The sequence below is a fragment of the Lithobates pipiens genome, unplaced genomic scaffold (genome assembly GCF_037356315.1).
Source record: "Lithobates pipiens isolate NorthernLeopardFrog02 unplaced genomic scaffold, aLitPip1_a1.2 Scaffold_19, whole genome shotgun sequence".
Classification (NCBI taxonomy): Eukaryota; Metazoa; Chordata; class Amphibia; order Anura; family Ranidae; genus Lithobates; species Lithobates pipiens.
Genome location: NW_027507764.1, coordinates 436,636,206 through 436,661,927, shown reverse-complemented (window position 1 = coordinate 436,661,927; position 25,722 = coordinate 436,636,206). Strand labels below are relative to the sequence as shown.

The following is a 25,722-nucleotide window of genomic DNA, read 5'->3' as shown; positions in this document are numbered from 1 at the left end:
TAGCTGAGGATGAACCGCGCCTGCGCTGTGAGTCCAGGTCCTATCCCCACCATCCAAGTGGACAGAGAGTAGGAATATAAAAGAGCCGAGAGCAGTGAGGCCGAGCCCGAAGCGTGGCGAGCGAAGCTCGTCAGTGAGGGGCCCTTTAATTTTCACAACCCTATGTCCGCTAGGATGGTGGGGCTACCACCTCCACTCACGGCGCAGGCGCCGTTCAGCTTCGGAGATTTTCCAAAGTTTCTTCTGCCCCGTACTGCGCATGCGCAGTACGGGGCAGACACTATATGATGGCAGGACCCTATCTGCCAGAACACCGGGAATGTTAAATTAATGGGTTTAGTTCCGCTTTAAGTATCAAAGCGTCTGAAGTAATCTGTGGCATTATTACTTGTGGTCACCAGTAGGGCTGCAACTAACGATTATTTTCATAATCGATTAGTTGGCCGATTATTGTTTCGATTAATCAGTCAATAACCTTAAAAAAAAAAAAAAAAAAAAAAAAAAAAAAAAAAAGGTAATTTGGCTGCGATTTGCATTTTTACATATTTTTTGGGCAGATTAAAAACCACAAATTGTGTTATTACATGCTTTTATGCAGCTTCTCCATTGAAGTATATTGAACCAAAAAAACAAAATAGCACCATTTTGCGTTACAAAAAGTCCTCGTCTTCTCCAAATATGCAGCAGCTGAAAAAATCATGGATGTGAATGTGTCTCATAGGAAACCATGTAAATGAACTGTAGTGTGTTTCTGCGAAAAGCACCAAAAAACACAGAGGTGTGACCCGGGCCTGAGATGAAAAAGAGCAAATAATCGGTACTGTAAGGGGTTCATTTTTTACTATGGGACAGTGAAAGTAATATTTACAGTAGCGATTTGCTCTTTTTGTACTATAAAGGGCTAATTTTCGTTTTTTTTAACCCCATTATGTTAGTGGCCGATTAATCGATTATGAAAATAGTAATCGATTAATTTCATAATCGATTAGTTGTCGATTAATCAATTAGTTGTTTCGGCCCTAGTCACCAGATCAAATTCTCCCTGTCACTCTTCCAGGGCAGAGCTGCATTAATTATGTTCTACAGAGCTGTGCACACAGACACTTTGATAAACGAGGTTCAGAATGTATTTGTTTCAAGGTTAAGACAATATTGTCTACCAGGCCAATGGGTGGGATCTAATTCTTTACCTGGTAAGCTTCATCCTGTAACTTCTGTTTCAGATACTCTTCCATTTTCAGCTCATTCTCTAGTTGGCGTACAGAGTCATTCTCATAGGTTTCATCATCCTGCCTGTTATATGGGTCTTCAGTCCCCCTTCAAAGAGGCACAAGGACTCAGAAAGACTCTAATACAGCTATGTTATAAAGGCAACTATAAATAAATATCAGGCAGCTCAGTATATTTAACATGCAGGTATCTAACTGTTGCATTATCCCTACAGGAAGTCACATCTATCCTCTTGTATGGGGCCAGTACTAGGTAATGTTTCCAAAGATACCTCTCCTTTTACAGCAATAGGAAAAAGAATAGGAGACACCCCTAGTAAGTCCGTGCATTGCCTTTTTCTGAATTTCAAAAGCCTTAGATGACTGAAATATATATATAAAAACAAATAAAATGTCATTCATAAATCAGCATTATGACTCATAGGCATACATACATGTCAGCACGAATGTTGCCAGTAGCAGAATTATTATGGTTGTATGCTGGTTTTCTGGCGTGAATCTGGGCAAGAAAGGCTTTCTCTGAAGTTGGGGATGGAACCAGATCATCAAAGTGAACCCTTCCATAGTCTGTCTCCACACTGCTTTCTCCCTCGTTCCCCACATCTAGAAAAGTTTAAAAAATAAAACAAAACACATTTTAATATTTCTATAGGAAGACATTGAAAAGAAAACTCATTTGCTAAAACAATATTATAATCATATAGAATTCTAAAATACACAAATCTTTTTGTAACTGAATATTAACAAAAAAAGACTTCAATTTCTACAGCTGTTGTACTTTTCTCAAACTGCCAAAATTTTAAATTACACTTCTTTACCAGATAGCAACGTGAGGTGTTTTAGATACTGTATGCAGGGCCGTCTTTAATATTGATTGGACCCTGGGCAAAACTTTTCTTGGGGGCCCCCTCCCCATGTAGTTTCGCTCTCCACCTGCTCTGAGACATACAATAAATAGCAGTTGGACTCGAAATCAGTTTACTGAATCAGATCAGGTAGCTATTGCGATTGGTTGCCAGAGGTTTTAGTGTATCATTACTGCTTACTGACTGGTTGCTAGAGGTTACAGAACACATTACAGCTCACTAGTTAGTTGCTAGAAGTTACAGCACATGATTTCTGCTTGTTGATTGGTTGCTAGAGATTACTGAGGATATGACCTCAGGGGGGCATGATATACATATCAATGCCACCGGCCGCCTCTATTTACATTTGAATGCTGGTAATTTACATGTAAACATAGGGTCTCCAGGTGAGTCATCTGGGACACAGCACAGGACTAAAACCTCAAGGGGCAAGTGAATTTAAACCAGGATAGTTGGCAAGTATGAAGCAGCTGCTTTGGGCCCCACAACAATGACTGGGCCCAGGGCAGCTGTCCCTTTTGCCCTGCCTTAAAAACGGCCCTGACTGTATGTACAAAACTCCCTGAAATTTTATTTCCTGGCTGGCTAATTGCTTTACAAGTCAATTTATAGACACACTATTTTTTTTTTAAAGTAAGGCTGTTTCTTGCCTAAAAGGATGTTGTAATAACAGTCTATAATCCCACTGTTGTCATCAGAATGTTCTGATTGGGCTCTCACCTCACTATGCAATGTGATTTTCTTGCTCCCAAGACAACAACCTATGCTCCAGTAGACACGAGGTGATTGTAACAGAGAGGGGAGAGCAGATGTGCCAGAACTAGTCTTTGAAGAGATGTTGGTTGGACAAAATAAAGTGGAACAGAGTTAAACAATTTTTTAGCCTTTAGCCCCTGGGCATAATGTCTTTTACCCACACAGCTGAGATGCTTTTAGTCCGGAAGGTCACAAAGTCTAACAGTCTCTCCATGGTGACTTGCTCACAAGTATGAAAGATTTAGGAGTTCAAAGGTTTATGGTTAAATTAAATTCCAGACTTGACAGTCTGCGAGAAACTAAAGAAACTTTATTTTCAGAGGTAGGCAGTTTTTCAGCCTGAAGTTAATATTTATATTTCTGGGGCAAAATGGTACTCTTACCATCCATGACATCCTTGATAAGGGTGTCAAGGGAGGTACCAACACAAAGGCTATATGCTGTGCACTGGTAAAGTCAAGGTATCCATGAGAAACAAGTAGATAAATTGGAAGATGATGAATAAAATTTGTTTCCATATAAACCATGAAGTAACCTTTATTATGTGGCCATAGATAAAACCATAGTCATGTGTTAACGATACAGTCTAATTTTAAATAGTAAAAGCCCCAGTCTCATCCCGCCTCAAACACTAAATGGAGGGCCCAGCACTTGTGATGGAAACGTCTCAAGGTTCACATAACAGCCAGAAGGCTCGCTGAGATCAGCTGTTTGTGTCCTGCAGGAAAGGCACACTTCAGTATGGTGTGTGGTAAAGCTGGAGCCCACCAAGAAGATGGCCACTCAAAGGATAGAGACAATAATGCACCAGGTAAAGGGAGATGACAATCTGGTGGCCCATATCAGAGGAAGGGGAGGGACTAGGGGAGCTCTCTCTCCAATCAGATAATGCTTTTCAAAGCTCCTAGTATCAGACCCCTTTCACCTGAAATGCGCCTCTCATGTCTCCCCAGTGTGAAAACCTGAGTGCTTTCACACTGGGGTGGTGTGACTGCCGGGCGTTCTGAAAAGTCCTGCAAGCAGCATCTTTGGGGCGGTTTGGGAGTGGTATATACACCACTCACAAAATGCCCTACCCATTAAAAAATAATTTGCAGTGCCACAACACGGGCACTTTTAATCCTTTCTTTGGCCGCTAGTGGGAGTTAAAAAAAAAAAAAAAAAAAAAAACTGCTAGCAGCCAAAAAGCGCCATTAAAACAGCAGTAAATCGTAGCTAAAACTAGTGGCACTTTACCGCTAAGGGACCCCACCCCAGTGTGAAAGTGTGATAGCTACCTGCCGTTGCCACTGGAAGCTGGAATTTACTGAAGTAAATGAGCTCCACTTGTTTCCAGGTCCCATGCTGCACAGCTGGCTTGATGCCTTTCAAAGAATGCTTGGCTTTTTCTGAATGAATGCAAAGTCTTCTTTGAGGTGGAGAGTGTGATGTCATTGTCCCGTCTCTCCACCTCATCCAATTAGAGAACGCCATCATACCCAATAAAAAGGGTGTGGAAGCGATTATTTTTTTCAAATATTTTAGACAACCTCTCAATGTCAGTTTTTCTAATTGTATTAACATTTCCAGATGACAAGGTGTCACCATCCGACAACTAACATATTTAATGAAATTATGATGGTATATAGTTTATGCATATACTTCTTAGGAAATGTAATGTGTCTCATATACCCTCTGGAAATCATAGCATAGGAAGGTTTGGTATCAAATGGATTGTTATTCTCCAATGCAATTTTGTAATCTGTGTAAAACCTTTTTATTATTGTATCATATCAATAATTATGGAAATTGTATGACATTTAAATCTGTATGGTTCAAAAACCAGACTCGCAGGTGTGTATTGTGGAATCACATACCAGACAGGCAGATTACATCTGATTCCATTAGACAAATTTGACTTAATGGAGGTTTTTAGGATTGCCATTAACAGATCCTGCTAATGGGGTTTAATGAGACTGCATCTGTATCCTGTTATAGATGCTGTAAACTGGAGTGTATTAATTTATCAAATGTGTTAAATCCCATGAATGCCTAGCATAGACAAGATATCTAAAATTGACCATTTTCTTCACTGCAAATTTTGGAGAAAGGAGGGGAGAAAGGAGTACAAATTACCATTCTGCTCACTCAGCTTGGGGTTAATGAGACCTCATTATTCTCACAGATGCAGATAAGGATTCCCTTATTACCACACTAAAGATGGTGATAATAAAGACTGACCTCTGTATTCAGAAACCAGTTTTGGAAAGGACATGAGAAGTCAAGCATGAATTACTTCAGAAGAACAAGGGGTGTCACAAAAGCTTGCCAAGATATTTTCAGTGTGTGTATAGTTCTTTCACAAATGGATTGCTTTATTGTTAACAAAACTGGAGTTTCCCTTAGGGCTGGGTTCACACCTCTGATGGAAGCGGCTCACAGCAGAGGTCTAGTGTGTCCCTGTTCTCCATTGCAGGGAAAAATTAGGGATGAATTTTTGCCTAAATTTGGACCTGAAACTGAGCCAAAGACGCACAGCACTCCTGTGCAATCCGCTCCGCAGCCGGAACGGAGATAAGTAAACCGGCTCCAAAGAGAGCCGTTCACAATCTCCTGTCATGCGAATTGGATATCATGCGAATTGGATGCAGGGAAACTCATCCAATTTGCATAGGTGTGAACTCAGCCTCAATGTAGAACTTCCAGATTGTGCATCTTGATAATAAGCTCACGACTTAGGTAAAGCATTGCAAATGAGTTATTAGCCATTATTTTTGTGCTTTCCCTTTATTCAGGTACCCTTCAGATAGTGCCCAGGCAGAAGCTGTAACCAGGAACCAAGTACCATAGAATATCTATTAATATATAAATGTAATATTACTATTGCTGTCACCCTATGTGTATGCCTTGACAAATTTAAAAAAGGGCATATTATTTTTATTATTTTACAATGTTTTATTCCTTTAACCTGTTCGCTGGCAAAACTTTTTTTAAACATTTTTTTTTTACATGTAAAGTGCACATTTCAGGCCTGAAATAACCATCAAAATATATATTTTCTGAATCCCAAGACCCTGCAAAATAAAACAGCAGCAGTTGACACAATATTTTTGTGTTACTGTTTATCAAATCTATATTTTCAGTAAAAGATGCATTCAAATTAATTTTATAGCACAAACATAGTATAATACACTTTTTTTGTAAGACATAAAAGAGGAGGTTGTGTTGCGTAAATAGGTAAATACTTTATACGTCAATCCTCAAAATTGTGAACGAATTGGAAATTGTTAAAAAGCACGATGCCCTGGATGTTCTGGACTTTTAACCTCAGGTGGCAGGACCATTTTTGTCGTTTATCAATAACTTTATGTTTTACTATTTCTACTTACAGCTTTGAAAGTTTGTGAAATCCCCCAAATCATAATTTCTGAAAGCACAGTACCTATTAAGTTCTTAAAAACCAAATGTGTGTAAATTTTAAATTGTGAATTTTTGCAAAATGGTGAACGTTAAATGCATACCTGTAAACATCTGATAGTTGGCTGCACACCTATGCATTGTGATAACATATAATCTGTAGTGATGTGTGTGATCTGCGTTGGTGTGCATTGCAATACAATGGAGGCATACTTTTTATCGCAGGGCTTTAAAACATGTGGCAATACATTGCAACACACTGCACCACACAGGATTTTGTTAATGTACTTTTAAAACAGTGCAATGAAATGATAAAAACAAAACAAGCACTGGTATATGCTGTAACAAAGCACTGCACTAGCGCATCACATACTTGCACCAGTGTGCATGATTATGCGCACTATAACAAATGCCCACTGGTGTGAATGAGCGTCATATGCCACGTACACATGACTGAACTTTGACAGCAAAGGTCCGACAGAATGAATCCCTCGGAAAATTCGACCGTGTGCTCCATCGGACCTTTGCGGTCCAAAAATCTGACAGACTTTAGAAATAGAACATGTTCCTATGGAGAAATCCGCTTGTCTGTATGATAGTCCGATGGACGAAAACCAACGCTAGGGCAGCTATTGGCTACTGGCTATGAACTTCCTTATTCTAGTCTGGTCATACATCATCACGTTCAAATTCGTCGGACTTTGGTGCGATTGTGTGTGTCCAAGTCCGTTCATTCGGAAAGTCAGTGGGAACTCCGCCGAAAGTCCGTTGGACCTAGTCTGCCGGAAAGTCCGGTCGTGTGTACACGGTATTAGTGTAGTACAATTAGGGATGAGCTGAACACCCCCCGGTTCGGTTCGCACCAGAACTTTCGAACGGACCCCAAATTCGTACGAACTTTAGAACCCCATTGAAGTCTATGGGACTCGAACGTTCAAAATTAAAAGTGCTAATTTTAACGGCTAATATGCAAGATGCTGTCCTAAAAAGGGTTTGGGGACCTGGCTCCTGCCCCAGGGGACATGGGTCAATGCCTAAAATGTTTTTAAAAATGGCCGTTTTGGCGGGAGCACTGATTTTAATGACGATTAAAGTGGAAAAAAAGTGTGAAATATTCCTTTAAATATCATGCCTGGGAGGTGTCTGTAGTATGCCTGTGAAGTGCCACGTGTTTCCCGTGTTTAGAACAGTCCCTGCACAAAATGACATTTAACGGAAATAACATCATTTAAAACTGCTTGCGGTTTTAATGTTATATCTGGTTCCTGCAATATGGTTGAAAATCATTGAGAAAAATGGCATGGGTAGCCCTCCCTGCCCATTACCAGCCCCTTTGGGTCTTGTACGCATATTAAGGGGAACCCCGTACCCATATTAAAGAAAGGAAATGCGTGTGGCTCCCAGGCCCTATATACTCAGAACAGCAGTATACAGGCGGTGCAAACAAGACAGGGACTGTGTAGGTTTGTTGTGTTAAGTTGAATCTGTTTGTAATTTTCAACTAGTACATTTTTAAAGTGTAGCTCCAGTCAAAAAAACTATTTTTAAGCTTTTTGGAAAACATAGGGAAGGGTTATCACCCCTGTATAATTTGTTTTGTCGTCCATCTTTTTTCATCTCACTTGCTGTGGTCTCCTTCCGTTTGCAAGTAGGAGATGTTTGTAAGTTGGATGTTTGAAAGTAGGGGCCTGCCCTATATGCTCTGCAGAAATGGTGGAACAAGGTGTTGGTTTTGCCACAACATTGTAAGCCCTCAAAGTGACTCTTGGTGGGCACTGGAGCGCCCTGCTGTGAACGATTATATCAAGAATTGTAATTACATGCCATTGTTGAACAGTGGTAGAAAAAACTATAAGTCCTCACAGTTACTCTGGGTGGGCACAGGAACGGGCCTTCCTGTGAAATATTATATCAAGAATTGTAATTACATGTCCCTGTTAAACAGGGGGTGAAAAATTGGGCTGCTGGCACTGGTGCTGGTGCCACGACACTGCAACCTCTCCCATATACTCTAGTTGTGGTACAGGAATGAGCCCTGCTGCAAAGCATTGCATCAAAAATTGTAATTAAACGCCCCTGTTAAACAGGGGCAGAAAAATTGGGCCTTAGGCACTGGTGCTGGTGCCACCACACTGCAACCTCTCCCATATACTCTAGTTGTAGTGCAGGAATTAGCCCTGCTGCAAAGCATTGCATAAAAAATTGTAATTAAACGCCCATGTTAAACAGGGGCAGAAAAATTGGGCTGATGGCATCACCCAGAACCAGAAATGTTCTTCCAACATATCAGCGGAGGAGGAAGAGGATAGACAATCAACATAACAGGACAGTCACTCAGCATCAGCATAGGCAGTCTTGAAGGGATGTGATATTTCCAAAAAAATTATTCGGTTACATCAGCTTCAGGTGCTTGGTAGCTGTGGGTGATCCAAGACTGATTCATCTTGATGAAGGTCAGTCGATCAACTGATTCGGTGGACAGGCGCACCCTGTGATCGGTAACAAAGCCACCAGCAGCACTGAAGGTGCGTGCCGAAAGAACGCTGGATGCAGGACAGGCCAGTAGTTCAATTGCATACTGTGCAAGCTCTGGCCAGTGATCCATCCTCAAGACCCAGTAAGCCAGAGGATTTTCGGTGGGAAAGGTGTCCAAGTCTGACCTTGCCCCTAGGTATTCCTGCACCATGTAAATCAGACGCTGGCAATGGTTGCTGGAACCGATCATACCTTGGGGCTGCGGACTAAAAAATTGTCTGAAAGCATCGGTCAGACGGCCACCTTCTCCGCCGCTCCTTCTGACCGATGCCTCAGCAACACGTTGTCCAGGACCAGGAGTTTGTAACCTCCCAGTCTCTGGGAACACGTTGCACAGACCTTTCTGCAAGGCCTCCCGGAGATGTCTCATCCTCTGCTCCCTCTGCGATGGCAAGATGAGGTCGGCAACCTTACCCTTGTACCGTGGATCAAGGAGAGTGGCCAGCTAGTAATGGTCCCTCTCCTTGATCCGAAGAATACAAGGATCCTTCCGCAGGCTTTGCAGGATCAGGGAGGCCATGCAGCGTAGGTTAGCTGAGGCATTCGGTCCGGAGTCCTCTGGGTCACTAAGGACAACATGATCCGCAGCTACCTCCTCCCAGCTACGTACAAGTCCACGGGTTTCTTGGGACTGTAAATCATTCCTACAAGACTGCTGCTGATGCTGAGTGCCAGCCTCCACCTCCATGCTGACACAATCATCCTCCTCCTCCTCATTCTCTTCCTGTGTGATGGGTGGCACAGCAGGAACACTGTCTGGATAAAGGGGGCCTTGAGAGGCAAGGAAGTCCTCCTCTGTTCTGCCTCAAGTGCCCTGTCCATTATTCCACGCAGCGTATGCTCCAAGAGGTGGACAAGAGGTACAGTGTCACTGATGCATGCACTGTCACTACTCACCATCCTTGTGGCCTCCTCAAATGGTGACAGGACAGTGCATGCATCCCTGATCATGCCCCACTGGCGTGGTGAGAAAAAACCGAGCTCCCCTGACCCTGTCCTGGTGCCGTAGTCACACAGGTACTCATTGATGGCCCTCTGCTGCATGTGCAGCCGCTGCAGCATGGCCAACGTTGAGTTCCACCTGGTGGGAATGTCACATATAAGGCGGTTCTTGGGCAGGTTCAACTCCTTTTGGAGCTCAGCCAGCCGAGCACAGGCATTAAATGATCGTCGGAAATGCACACAGACTTTCCTGGCCTGCTTCAGGACATCCTGTAAGCCCGGGTACCTGCCCAAGAACCGCTGCACCACCAGGTTAAGGACGTGAGCTACACAGGGCACATGGGTCAGTTGTCCCTGTTGGAGGGCGGAGAGGAGGTTGGTGCCATTGTCGCAAACCACCATTCCTGGCTTAAGCTGGCGTGGCGTCAACCACCTCTCGGCCTGCCCCTGCAGAGCTGACAAAACATCCGCCCCAGTGTGGCTCCTGTCCCCCAAACAAACCAGCGCAAGCACAGCATGGCATAGTTTTGCCTGCGTACTTGCGTAGCCCCTAGAACGCCTATGGAGCACCGCTGGTTCTGAGGACAGAGCAGTGGAAGAGGCCATGGAGGAAAAAGAAGAGGAGGGGGTGGAGGAGAGAGGTGTGTCACAACCAATAGTAGCATTTTTATTTTTTTCAAATCTTTCTTTATTATTTCTTTATAATTATAAAACATACAAAACATCCATCAACATACCTAACATTCATCAACTACTACCTATTTCTCAAAACAAAAACAAAAAATTATATATATATATATATATATAAAAATCAGCCCTCATCCCTCTCCCCTACCCCATCGCTCCTCACTTCCTCACTTACAAATATTCCTTAAGGATCCCTGAGGTGCAAAACTCCTCCCACTTTTTCCAATGCTTTGAAATCGGATTCTCCACATATCCTTCTTCTCTTATTTGCTTCTCCATATAGTGTGTTTCACTCATTTCACATTTCCACTCTATTATTAATGGAGCATTTTCCTTTTTCCATTTTCGCGCTATTACAACTTTTGCAGCTGTAGTCATACAATGCAAAAACTATCTCTTTCTGTGTTAATGATTTAGGTGTGAGAGAGAATAGTACTATCATTAGATCTATGTTTATCCTAGTACCTGTCACTCGCTGATATATTTCTGTTATCTTACCCCAAAAATCTCTTAACTTGTAACAGCTATACCATATGTGTTCTAAAGTACCCTTTTCTATTTTGCATCTCCAACAGGTTTCAGGGTTCCTTTTATTTATTCTATTCATTACTACTGGGCTTCTATACCATCTTATTGCAACTTTATAGTTTTTTTCTTGGTCCTTGATTGCTACCGATAGTTTATGTATTCTTCCATATATCCCTTCCCATTCCTTCTCTGTCAACACATTCCCTATTTCCTCCTCCCATTTTTTCACTGCTGCTATTTTTTTAATATCACCATAGGGGAGTAATAGATTGTATATCTTAGAAAGTTTTTTATTCGCTTTATCCTTATTTAATACCATTTGCTCGAATACAGTTAATTGTCTATTAATACTTATCATTAATGGATCTATATATGCTTTCAACTGAGAGTATTGCAGCCATTTATTATTATATTCATGTCCCATTTCCTGAAACGTTGGCATTCTCCCATCTATCAGGATTTGTATTATTCGCTCATGCTCCTCCATATTCCATTTAAGAAATGTTTTGCTTTTTAGTGCTTGTCTAAATTCGGGGTTGGCAAATAATGGGGTCATAGGGCCACTCATTGAGGAGAGATTTCCTTTTTTTATTATATCATCCCAAATTTTTAATGTTGTTTTTAGTAGCATTTTGGAGGCGTGGTGGTGGAACTACCTCCAACACTACTGCACCTTGTCCTGCATCCTTCCCAGCTGCCAGAAGAGTGACCCAATGGGCCGTGAAAGACAGGTAACGTCCCTGTCCATGCCTGCTGGACCATGAGTCAGCGGTAATATGCACCTTACCGCTGACCGCCCTGTCCAGCGAGGCAAGGACATTGCCTTCCACATGCCGGTAGAGAGCCGGAATTGCCTTCCGTGAGAAAAAGTGGCGTTTGGGGACCTGCCACTGAGGAACCTCCCATTGTACAAACTCACGGAAGGGGGCCGAGTCTACCAACTGAAAAGGCAGCAGTTGAAGTGCTGCTAGCAATTTAGCCAAGCTAGCATTCAACCGCTGGGCATGTGGATGGCTGGGAGTGAACTTCTTTCGCTGGTCCAGCAGCTGGGGTAGGGACATTTGCCTGCTATAATCGGACGTGGGTGTACTGCTAGCAGAGTGCCCGGAAGCACTTGGCTGTGACACACCTAATTCTACACCTTCATTCCTCTCAGAGCAGGTTTCAGAGAGGACTGAAGGTCTAGTGGGGTTGGAGATCCCAGCTGATGAGGAGCAAGGAGAGGTCCGCTTTGTTCTTTGGTGTGGGTCTTTGAGGTACGCTTGCCAACGAGCTGCATGGCAGGTCAACATATGTCTGGTCAAGCATGTGGTGCCCAAGCGGCTGATGTTTTGGCCACGCGAGATACGCTTGAGACATATGTTGCAAATAGCAGCCGTGCGATCTGATGCACTAATCTCAAAAAAGGCCCACACCAAAGAACTTTTAGAATAACGCGCAGAGGCAGCGCCCTGCACAGGCGGAGCTCTGCGGTGTGATTCAGTCGGTGTGCTGCCCCTAAGCTGGCCCCCGGAGGGCATCCTGCCTCAGTGGACATGTGCCTCCTCCTCCTCCTCCTCTCTCCTACCAGGCACCCACGTGGAGTCAGTGCCCTCATCATCCCCTCCCTCTTCATCGCTGGAGCAAACCTGGCAGTATGCTGCAGCTTGTGGAACATGACTGCCAGATTGCTGTCCTTCTTGAGCATCCCCTCTCTCTGCATTCACGCTACTGCCTTCCTCTAGCTGAGTATCATCATCAGAGCCTACAAAACACTGGGCATCCTCCCGGAGCATGTACCCAACACTGTGCTCAAAGAGTTCAGGAGACTCCTCAGGAGGACGTGGTGGGTCTAGGGAAGGAGTCACTGATGATGATATTGAGAGGAGGGAAGACGATGCATTGGCAGCTGCTTTGCTAGTACCCTGAAACTGGGTGAGAGAGGATGAGGAGGATGAAGAGGGCTTGGTCATCCACTCTACCAAGTCATTGGCATGTTGCGGCTCAACATGTCCAGCTGCCGAAAAGAAGGACAAGTGTGTCCCATGGCCACGTGCTGATGATGACGATGCACCGCCTCCACGACCAGCACTGTTGTCTCTAGACACAGAGCCTGCTTGCCCTCTTACGTTCGGAATTCGCCGAACGGGCGAACAGCTGATGTTCGACTCGAACACGAAGCTCATCCCTAACCACAATGTAGTGGGGGCTTTTACATTTTTGTTTGGATGTATTTTCATTTTTTAAACTTAAAAGCGTTAATAAATCCGCAACCGTAAAATCAGTCTGTATATGCAGTAAAGCATGCTTGTTATACTCACTGTGGTACTTAAGGGGTTAATCCTTTGCATTGTGTATAAAGGCTGTTTGATCCTGTCTCTCTGAACCTCCTATTCAACTGTCTCCAAAAAATAACCTGATATTTACAGAGCCAGGGGACAGTTTGCACATGCTCAGTTTGGTGTGTATTGCTAGACAATTTTTCTTTCTTGGTAGGGTGCATGTTATCAGCACTGGGCCAATCAGCTCTGTCCAAACATGTTCAGAGGATCAGGAAAGAATGAAAACTTCTCCTACAAACATTACTAGGAACTCACAAAGCTGCTATATACTGCTGATGAGAAAACGTATTTAGCAGTTTATATTTACTAAAATAATTGCATTTCCATGTTCTGTGTACTGCAGGAGATAGTGAATACAGGTTCTGGGTTTAGTAACACTTTTAGTTACTAAACTATTAAGCTTTAAAGCCACCTGAATCACTTCTACTTGAAAGCTGGCAGAAAAATTAGCAGCCAGGGGTTCATATACATGTTGGTGCTACTGCTTATGTAATACTTGGGATAAAGACCCTGTAATACCTTCAATGTTTCTTATAATCTGTCTCGTGCTACAGTCTTCATCTAACCCTAAAAGTGAAAACAAAATCACCCAACATTAATTGTGAGAGGAGCTGCCTAGGACTGCCTGGAGGGGATTGCACGGTGGAGTTGATTTACTAAAACTGTGAATGAAGCCTAAGTCGGAATTTAGCAGGAATTTTGTAAATTACAGTAAGTGGTGTTTGTGTCCGCTAACAATGATTAATGTATTTTTAGTAAAAATAGCGATTTTATAAACACTTGTACAACTATTGCAAATCCTAAAAAAACAAAATCGGTAGCCCATTTTTCTCCATTCTACAGGCCGTGTGCTTTCAGAAAATGTATGGCTTTTGGGGGGATCTTTGACACTGATAGCCATAATGGAAAAAAAATGAAAAAAAATGGTATGGCCACCTGAGTTTAAAAATGAAGCACAGGGCCTGGTAGCGAAAGGGTTCTTAATGTACTCTCACAGCTGCATACTTAAGGTGAAATTGTGGTGCTGTCACATTTATAGAGAAATATAAAGTGCTCTACGATGGTATTTCTTTTGTGTGCCTTTGAACTCTGTATTTAGACAGTGCTTTTAAAGCCTACACCACATGCATTTACACTCAAACATTTTGTATGTTGACCCCTTGCGCTCTAGTCAACCTGTGTACATTAGTGCTTTCTGTCAGAATTATACAGATATAAAGACAGTAATCAAACAGAAGAGTTCTTGAAAAAATCAAGTTCTTTGAACAAGGTACATATGTATATGTTTATGAAAGAACTCAAAAGTGGAATCCACACACAACTTTTGCCATTTGTATTTTTAAGCCAAAGAAAGACCGATGAAGGTTAGTACCTTAAACCTTCTTCTTGATTTATACTGGTCACTGACCAGTCACTTCTGATGCCTGTGATTACGCAATAGTCAGCATGAATCCTCCTTACCTGCAACATTCTATCACCTAACAATAGACTATATATATTTAACTGGTTATCAAGAACATGGCCTCAGTGCATCTGCACCCTCACTTTCCCTGCTGCTTAAAAGGACAATTTAACTTTTCTAAAAAAATAAAATACACAGGCACATTTATTTGCAGGTAGAAAAATGTGCATTCATCATTTCTTAGAAGCCTGTAAAGCATTGCACCTGCCATCAGAAGAGCACGGGTGCAATCACAGGCTTCTGCAGACTAACAGTGTATCTGCTTGCTCGTAACTCGTACACACTAGTGCCCTGGTAGTTCATTGAGAACTACTTGCCGTCAGTGACAAAGGCTGTCGGTACTTGTAGATCCTTCATTCACAGATCTCTGTGAATGAAACAGACGTGTGGGCGGAGCCCCGCATGGCCACGTTCTTTTCAAATTGTGATGCGGGGGAAAATCCCTGTCCCGCTGTAACAATGAGGGAGGGGGAGGGTCGTGCATCCGTAAAAGGCTGCAGGAGTGGGAATATGTCACATGTTCCACCCCAAAACAGGTAGAACATATAACTGTAACATGTCCCCAAAGATGAACTTGACCTTCAAAAAACATTTTGTTCTTGCTTGTTGTACGGGTTAGAATCTTTGTCACATAGCTTGAACACACACTGATTATTGAGGTGTGCATTACCTGTACTAAATCCAACACATGAGGACAACTGTGGGAGCACTGAAGAGGATGGTGATGCAGTTAAAAAAGGTCAACATAAAGGCCCAAGTGCAGAAGACTGTTAAAATGCAACATACTTTCAGGTTCTTCTGAGTTGCTTTACTTCACCTTTGAGTTGCTTCTAGTCACAGTTTGGTTTATGAATTTACATTGTTCTTGCGGGAAAGAACAGCAGTTCAAAGGCGAACAAAGGCCACTGCACAAAAACCCAAATGGTGGAGTTTCCATTGCTCAGATATGGAGGACTCCCCCCTTGGTAATCCCAACTAACAGAATTTTCACCTTTAAATCTATTAAAGACAGTTTCAATGCATCAGGGTGCAGAGACACTTTCTCACCTGATTTCAGCTCCTTCACCAGAGAAGACATAGTATTAGTGATGGAGTCAGCCGCCACTAACAAGTCATTCCTCAGATTTCTTCTTGCACCTGCCAGATCAAAGTAATAGCATTAGGCAATGTGACCCAAAGCAACCTACATTTACGATAAATGTGTATATCATATTATTTTTGTTACATCTGAGGATAAATTCAGACTGGTCAGGCAAGTCTGAGCCTTTTGGGTGAAGTTCCGTTTAAGGACATTTTGATACACGAGCAGCTCTTTATATTCAATGCAGCACATGTTGACATACAACTGCGCCACAAAAAAATCGAATGAGCCCCAAGTAAACTGCAAATGACAGATTTATAAAATAATATCTAAAGCAGACTAGTTAGAAATCGGAATACTAATTCCTAAAAATACAAAAGCATCTGATAGATCTATAGTATACACAATATATCAATGTCTAAACAATGATCATTGGTTAGCCATACCCTGTGCAAATGCTTCCTGCACATCACCGCCAACACCAGTCAGGGAGTCCTGAGGAGTGTGAGTAGGGGTGGAACAGGCAGATGCGGATCTAATGGGCATTGGGATAGGCCGGCTGATGGTGTGACTGGGAGAAGAGCGAGGGGAACCTGCCCCCTGAGTCTGAAAAGTAAAATCAGAGTTAGTCAGCAGGGTAATCATTCAATGTAGTAAATATAATTATTTATGTAAACAGAATTTTTTTTATCATCAGAATAAACATCAAATGTAACATCAAGGTAATTGAAGCAACAGTAGCTGCCACAGAGCCCAAAAAGACAGGAGTCCAGCACTCTATGGCTCCACGTTGAGTTATGTGGGTAAAAATAGTGCTTGCCAAAACATATGGGTGGAATTTATGCACATGACATTTTGCAGGCTCTATAAGATTGCTATAAAACAATTAATAGTTTGTATAACTAGGTGAACTGCTTTGAAGATGTAAAATAAAGAGACGGGGGCACCATCACATATAATTATGGCCTATATGGCCTATGAATAACATTCCTTTCTGGAATAGAGAAGGTCAACTTTTGCTCATTCCATTAGGGATAATGCTGAGTGATCCCCCTACCCAAAGTTATCTGGAAAATACTAATTCATTACAGCACATTTTTAAGTGTTATAGTTGTGAACATGTGTGATTTGAACAGGAATACAATCATGTTAGAAAGACTCTACAAGTGACCAGGCTTTTTTTTTTTTATTATTAAAGGTTTGCACAAAAAGCATATGAGTGATGGGATATATTTCTCATAGTAAAGTAAACCATTCATAATAGAAATATATGAGCTGCCATTGTTGACCTTTTGCTGGTTTTTTTACCTGCAGGCTTCTTCTGGGTAAGAGACTAGCAACTTGTCAGAGTCATGGATGGAAGGAAGCTCCTGTATTTCTATCACCACAGTTTACCTTGATTATATAAAGGCAAAACCTTTGCCCGGGTCCTTTTTATCATGATTTGTTTAATAATTCTGTTTATAAACCGATTAAAGGGGTTCAATGCTAAAGTTGTAACAGATATGTTTTACCCCTCTGTGCAGTAACACAGAAGGGTACACTCTTTCCTACAACTTTATTTGTAAACCATTGGAGGCCCCCTGCAACAATATCAGATTCATCTGGCAATAGAACAGGTCAGTACGGAGATCAATGGTCTAAGTCTTGTGAAAACCAGGGAGCTGCAGGCAGAAGGTTGGTAGAAATATTCAAATTTTATTTTTAAAAGATGGCCTAGGTATTAAAACATTGGAAACATTAGTTGCAAACACACACATGGAGAGCATGTATCAAGCAAATGATCAACAAATGGTGCAAATCATATATATTTGCAACCCTCGTCTCTAATCCTGGACAATCAACTAGAACATATTTACAAAGTTTTGAGACATATTTACTACTGAAGATGAGATGAATTTTATACTAGGAGTACAGTTATATAGTAAGGGGCAGGTTTCTTTCCATCACAGTGCTCTATTAGAGCAGGAAAGGAGCAATTTATGAATCAAGTTGTAACCTCACAGTGAATCTATTGCACTACACCCGTTTAGCATTGCCTTGCTGCGTGCAACAGAACTGATAATTGTCCCCCACTGAGTATAATTCATAGCTCAGTACATAAGCTCTTAAATTCTTGCTTTGAAGTTTTCTATGCCCGTAAAAGTAATTTTCAATGGTACCAAATTCTAAGTTTTAACCAGCAAAGCAGAGCTCAAAGCAATGATGTGGTATCTGCTGAAAACCCACAGCAATTGATCACATTCCTGTTTACTGTAGTCTGATCAATCAAGAAATGAGCTTTAATTGGTTGCTATGGGTCTGTGCTTTGATAGTCATTTTTTTTGCACCACTTTACTGAACAATTCAATACATGTTTTAATTACATTAAACGGTTTATATTTGCCATTGCGAGATAATAAAGAACATCTTTTTACAATGATTATGGTGCATAATGTGCAAAAAATGAATAAGGCTCAATGCAACATGTAAAAGGCTCAATGTAACATGTAAAATAACCTGTGCTGCATAGTTGAGAAAATGGGAGCTGTCCAGCACTCCACCTGCACAGATTTTAACAGAACTAGTGCAACGAAATGACAACTAAATACTGGCCATACACGGATAGAAAATCATTTGAAAAAAATCAGTCGGATTTCTAAAGATCAGTCAAACATGCATGCGATATTGCCATCATTGTATTGGTATATGCCACCAAATTGATAACAAGATAAATGGTGCATTATTTCTCAATCGATTACACGATCCTGAGTTCCATTTTAATATTCACTGTAGATTCTTTTCTAACTGTTTTCAATCAATTCCACTACAAATGTTTAGAAAATTGATCGATTAGGCTCAAAAAATCTGACATAATGGTTCGGTTTTTTTCCATAAAATTTTGCATTTCGATAATCGAAATTAGCCCACTAATGCAGGGGTAGGCAAACTCAGCCCTCCAGCTGTGGTGAAACTACAAATCCCATCATATATCTGCCTTTAGGAGTCATGGCTGTCATTCTCAGGGTCTTGCACTGTCTCATGGGACCTGTAGTTTCAAAACAGCTGGAGGGCCGAGGTTGTCTACCCCTGCACTAATGTTTAGAAAGTTGAATGTTTGAGCATATCAATCGCTTTTTTTAATGATTTTCTAAACGTGTTTGGGCAACATTAGTCTCCCCTCACTTTGTTAGTGGTTAATGAAACAATCATGGAAAAAAAAAAAAAAAAAAAAAACAATTCAACCTGGGGATTACTTCCATAACCAGTTTCACCATCATGCTGAGCTTAGAAATCCAAACTTAGATTGGTGTCATAGAAAACAAAACCATTCAAAGCCTATTTACCTTCGTAAAACTATGCAGGTACACATACAGCTAACACAAACATGCAGTATCAGAAGCTTTTCTGGATTCTAAAATACCGGATCATAAAGGTCTGAATGTTTTTGGAATGTAAGGTATAATAATAAATAATAGCTTAATGAATAACAGCTCAGTGAATAAATAATAGTGCAATGATGCCCAGTGACATTGTAGGCAAGTTGAATGTGCACGCACGATCCAACTACCTCCTGGCATCTTATACTTCCGTGGGTTCCAAGTATGAATAGTGAGAAGAGCTGACTGCTCCAGTTTAGCTATGCAGAGCAAAGGCGTCACATGTGCACCTCCCAATATCGCCCTATCAGCAGTTTCCCTACTTGTACAATTACTATTTCCACCAAAATGACCTTGGTCAGCTTTAGCTGTGAAATTTTAATTTCAATTTAAAGTTTAAGTTCACCTTTACAATAAAAAAATGATAAATGCACATTTTTTGCAGGTAAATTTTTTTTATCATATTGTTTAATTTTTTGTTGGAGACCTGTAAAGCATTGCACCCATGATTAGCAGATAGTGGGTGTAATGCCACAGTCCTGCAGACTGCCTGTGTATCTGTCTGCCTGTACCTCCAATATGGACAGGCAGTTACACTGTGACAGGAAGCTCAACAAACTACCACAGCGCTCAATAGTGTCACAAAAGGCTGTTGGACTGTCGTTTTCCCATTCACACAGATTATTTATTTTTAGATTGTGGCAGCTAGCAGGGGAAGAAGATCCCCCACTAGCTGTCAAAGCGGAGAATCGGGTGGGAACAGAGACCAGTGCATATGTAACATGTTACACCATGAATATGAGTGTAACATGTTACAAAAGGTTAACGTATCTTTTAAGATTGTGCATGGTTACCTTTACAAAGGCAATGACACCACTGATGTGTTTAACAATAAATATTTCAAATCCAAAAGGTTCCATCTATACAGGCGTACAATTATTTTTGTTAGACACAATTAAAGACATAATAAAAGTATATCTCTGTAATATAGTTATATGCTTAATTCATGCTTGGCTAAAGTGTATACAGTTTTACATCTGTGCAGTTAAGCGGACTCATAACAGCACACAAGGAAAAAAAATGCTATTTAGACCAAAACAGATTATCTAAGAAATGTATCTCTTTTTTTTAAAAAAAGGTCAGTATGGTGGTCTGTTAGGTTCTCATGCCAACACTCCAACACTGACAATGATGAACAAAGGACTTACAGCCTGTCCCATTTCTTGTTCCTGTAAAATGTTCATGCAACAACAGAACATAAATTTACAAAGGAAAGGTACACTAGAAACAGTTGACAGCTTTGCGAAAATGACAACATTCTTTATTTTGAACAGCATATGTGCAAACACTAAAATCATTTCAAGTTTCATTCTCCACAAAAAAGTCTGCTATGGTAGTCTGATGGGCTCTCCTTCTTAACCACTTCCTATTCTGGCACTCATCTCCTACATTTAAAAATCATATTTTTTTTTGCTAGACAATTACTCAGAACCCCAAACATTATATATATATATATTTTTTAGCAGACACCCTAGGGAATAAAATGGCGGTCATTGCAACTTCTTATGTCGCACAGGATATGCGCAACATTTTTTCAAATGCTTTCTTTTGGGGGAAAAAAACTGTTTCATGAATTAAAAAAATAACAAAACAGTAAAGTTAGCCCAATTTTTATACAATATGAAAGATGATGTTACACCGAGTATATAAATACCAAACATGTTATGTTTTAAAATTTCACACTCCTGGAATGGCGCCAAACTTCTGTACTTAATCGCCGTAGGTGAAGTTTTAAATTTTTTTTACAGGTTACCAGTTTAATGTTACAGAGGAGTTCTAGCACTAGAATTGTTGCTCTCGCTCTTACGCACACGGCGATACCTCAACATGTGTGGTTTAAATGGCGTTCACATACTTACGTGTGCGTTCGCAAAAAAAAAAAAAAGTATTGCTTATTTTACTTTTAATTATTTTTTTTGATCACTTTTATTCCTATTACAGGGAATGTAAACATCCGTTGTAATAGGAATGGTGTGCAACGGGTCCTCTTTATGGAGAGATGCGGGGTCAATAAGACCCCACCCCTTTCCTCCATGCTGGAAAGCATGAGATCATAAATAATTAAAAAATTCACGGTCCCATGCTTTCCAGGTTTGTTTACAAGCGTGGCCCAGATGTGACATCATACCATTGTGCCCGGGCTCCAACGGTCATAGAGATGACTGGTGACCATCTGGTCACGGGTAATCTCTATGATTGTCATCCGGCAGTGGTCGATTCTTTCTCTGGATCCCCAATGGCACGAAGCCCGGAGAAGCACCGGAGGGCGGTAGGATGTCCCCTCCCATCGCCTGTAAGAATGATCTAGCATCTGAATTGCTGATCTAATTATTCTTATGGTGCATAGAATCGCTGGCTGAAAAAGAGGATATCTGATTGATGCCTGTAGCTACAGGCATCATTCAGATATTCCCACTATGTCAAGGATGTCATATGATGTCCTTGGGCTGGAAATGGTTAAAATACCACCACTCTATTATAGTGCAGTATTAAGATAGAGTGTTGATGCAGTTCTCCTTTTTCTGAATTAACACTGCTTTGCAATTGGTGTTTGAGGCTGGAACTGTATTAATCTGGAAATAACCAAGACAATGGTTTTTAACGTTGCTGCCAAGGGGCCCACTGGGAGCACCGATTTCCACACAAAGGGTTTTGAAAATCGCTCAAAATCTGTTATAAAACAAAGCAAATGTACCCTATAGCATGCTGCATACACAGAGACCGTCATTTGGATACACACTGAATTCATTTTGCTCAGTGGGTGGTCCCATCGGTCGCCTCCTGACCGACAACTCTTGATTGGAACATCAATGAGCTGGGATGAAAAGTGGCGGCTGAAAAGCAGCTGCATCCATTCATATGTAGCTGCTGTTTGGGTATTTTGACAGCTGTTGAGGAGAAAATATCCTATATGCTGCATTTTCTTTTGTTACCTTGTGTATTGCCATGGTATTTCTATTGCAATGCCAATTCAGCAGCATGTGATTATGGATCTACTTATTGCTTTAACATTGGCTTTCTTAGAAAGTAAGCTATGCCTAAAGAGAACCCATATATTGCCCTGCTTATTATTTTCAGCAAGCTCAGCTTGAATTATCCAGGTTGTGACATGTTTACTTTAAAGTCTACTTATTACCTTAAACGTAATGAAAGAAATACTTTGATGAACTGGGCAGATATAATGAGTATACAGCCAATAAATTCAGTTGAAAAGAGAGACATCAGATGATGGGATAATTATTTCCCAGCTTTGCAACTCTACTTCAAAAAAAGTTGGGACGCTGTTTAAAAAAAAAAAAGTAATGATTTGCAAGTCCCAAAAACCCATATTTTATTCACAATAGAAAGTAGAAAACGTATCAAATTTACACTTTTAAGAAAAAAATGTAGGTCATTTTGAAATTGATGGTAACAATACGTCTCGAAAAAGTTGGAACAGGGCAGCAAAAAGCTGGCAAAGTAAGTGATACTAACAAGGAAGAGCATTTTGCAACTAATTAGGTTAACCACCACCAAGGCTGATATATATTCTTCCACATATTTATGGTAAAAACAAATTGCAATAGGCGTATATTGATTGTTTTGCGTAAAAGTTATCTTGTCTACAAACTATGGGAAAGATTTAGGGACTTTTATTTAGTTTTTATTGTTTTTACTGGTAATGGTGGCAATCTGAGATTAATAGCGGGTCTGTGACATTGCAGCAGACAAATCTGACCCCAAATTACACTTTTTGGGGACCAGTGACGTTATTACATTTGATCAGTGCTATAAAAATGCACTGATCAATTAAAAAATACCACTGGCAGGGAAGGGGTTAACACTAGGGTGCGATCAAGGGGTTGAGTGGGTTCCCTCAGCGTGTTCCAACCACAGGGGGGTGGGCTGCCAGGAACATGACAGATCACTGTTCCCTGGCATGACACTAGGCAGAATGGAGAAGTGGCTTGTTAACATAGGCAGTTCTCCGTTCTGCCTCTCCTCGTGGGCCGCCGGCGGACATAGAGTTTGCAGGACCCGCGGGCACGCTCTCCAGTGGTGCGCGCGCTATCCTGCTCTTACGGACTGATGTACAGGTACGTCAGTTTGCGCAGGAGAACCTGCAGAAACCCCTGTTGCTAGTCTGCCTCTTCCTATTCTGCGGCACTTCCTCCTTTCACACATGTCCTAACAAGAACTGGCCTAATGCAAGGGTCCCCAACCCCCAGGCATGCGGAGTGGTACTGGTTCATGGCCTAATGATAACCAGGCTGCACAGCGTGAGATAAGCAGCGACCACGGTCCAGATGGGCCTAACAGACAACAGTCACTGCTCACCACCAGCTTTATGGCCATGCTTGCGTTTCCTCTCCCGGCTTACCCCATCAATGTTGTCATGCTACAGAGCAGGGGGCAGGAGGAGCTGGAGATCTGCACAGAGAGTGGAAGTCTTTTCATATGAACAAGCAGGTAATCACCTGCTTGTTGATATGTTCCAGATCTGCAGCGTCTCCTGCCCCTACCCTGCTGGTAGGATGACACTGTCGGGGAGACCCTGGCATGGACACACAGGCCGTGTCCTGTATCTGCCCTGCCAAAGGTATGACTGTGTAGGGGAGGCAGAGAGGTAAAAGGGGGCACTGTGATTAGAGAGTTCTGTTATAAAGTGGAAAACTGTGGTCAGACAAATCGAAATTAGGCTTTCGTTTGGCAACCATGGGTGTCACATCCTCTGCACTAAAGAGGAGAGGGGACTTTCCATCTTATCAGTGCTCAGTTCAAAGGCCTGCATCACTGATGATATGGGGTGCATTCGTGCAGATGGAATGGGCAATTTGTACATCTGGAAAGGCCCCCATTAATGCTGAAAGATATATTCAGCTTTTAGAGCAGCATATGCTCACATCCAGACAACATCCTTTTCAGGGAAAGCCTTGCATATTTCAGTGGGACAATGCTACACCGCAAACAGCATCTTTGAATACACCACGTCTTTATACTAGAAGAATTTGGGTGCTTAACTAACTGGCCTGCTTGCAGTACAGATCTTTCACCAATTGAAAATACGACAAAGACACAGAACTGTTGAGCAGCTAAAATCCTATATCAGACAAGAACAGGACAACATTCCTCTCCCAAAACTCCAGCAACTGGTCTTCTAAGTTCCCAGACGTTTACAGAGTGTTGTTAAAAGAAAAGGGGATACTACACCGTAGTAAACATGGCCCCGTCCCAACTTTTTTGAGATGTGTTGCTGCCAGCAATTTCAAAATCACCTTATTTTTTTCTTAAAATGGTTTAAACATTTAATATGTTTTCTATTGTAAATAAAAGATGCGTTAATGAAATTTGCAAATCATTGTATTCTGTTTTTATGTAAAAAGGGATGAGGTTTCATTAAAGTGTATGTAAACGCATAATCTATTTTACCATATATTCGCATAATCTATTTTACCATATATTTGGCAACATGTCACACCGTATACAATTTTTCAAATAATGAATCTGTTGCAAAGTTTCATACTTTTAGCTAGCCAATAAATCTAATAGACATCCAGGCTGCCAACTGAAGGAGCACACAAGACAGGTTGCTAGTGCTTCTGCCAATTGTGAGGCAGCCGTTTACAGCTGTCAGACTGCAACAAGTGCTGTTACTAGCTGGATCTTCAGGTAAGAAACATTGTACAAGATTCACATAAATGTAATTGCTTTAGAAAACAGTATACATTAAAGCACAATGCCAAACATACTAAATGAACAACAGATTTTAAGTTTACATACACTTTAATATCACCACTACATCTGTACTTAATCATTTAAGTACAAACACTACCTACCCATCCGGAAACTGGCCAAAATGGTGAGAATTGAGGCAAAATGTCTCACTACATTTCAGGATCTGCTCTGATAGCTTATCCTTATGAAACAATCATGTACAGTGCCTTGAAAAATATTCATACCCCTTGAAATGTTCCACATTCTGTCATGTTACAACCAAAAACGTAAATGTAATTTATTGGGATTTTATGTGATAGTCCAACACAAAGTGGCACATAATTGTGAAGTGGAAGGAAAATGATAAATGGTTTTCAAAACGTTTTACAAATAAATATGTGAAAAAAAAAAAAAAGTGTGCATTTGGATTCAACCCCCCCCCCCCCCCAAGTCTTTTTGGGATGTCTCTACCAACTTTGCACATCTAGAGACTAACATTTTTGCCCAATCTTTGCAAAATAGCTCAAGCTCTGTCAGATTGGATGGAGAGCATCTGTGAAAAGCAATTTTCATATCTTGTAAGTAAAGTAGCGGCGTGCTAATAAGCAAAGTTTTTTGTTATTTATATAAAATAGTGACAAATATATTGTGATTCAAATTTTGCTGCAGCTGTCACTAGTGTGTCTCCGAAATCTTCGAACAATTCCATATGCAAGATGCAGAGGAAGTGAAAACGCCTATGGAACCAGACTATCAAAAGAGCAATGAAGCAGAAAACTTGCAAGCCAACAATGATATGTATCACA

General features: G+C 41.2%; 1 protein-coding gene across 20 annotated transcripts in view; it reads right to left on the bottom strand.

The window, feature by feature from the left end:
* Positions 1-25,722, bottom strand: part of DTNA (dystrobrevin alpha) — a 370,761-nt gene that overhangs the window by 20,227 nt on the left and 324,812 nt on the right. For 12 of the 20 annotated variants that reach the window (XM_077492634.1, XM_077492632.1, XM_077492633.1 and 9 more), the window contains 5 exons: positions 20,371-20,391; positions 16,250-16,409; positions 15,770-15,859; positions 1,664-1,832; positions 1,191-1,317 (listed from right to left, as the gene is read on the bottom strand). In XM_077492634.1, coding sequence (XP_077348760.1) covers positions 1,191-1,317; positions 1,664-1,832; positions 15,770-15,859; positions 16,250-16,409; positions 20,371-20,391 — 567 coding nt within the window. The remainder of the gene's footprint in view (positions 1-1,190; positions 1,318-1,663; positions 1,833-15,769; positions 15,860-16,249; positions 16,410-20,370; positions 20,392-25,722) is intronic. The other 8 variants (XM_077492638.1, XM_077492637.1, XM_077492649.1 and 5 more) reach the window with 2 other exon arrangements.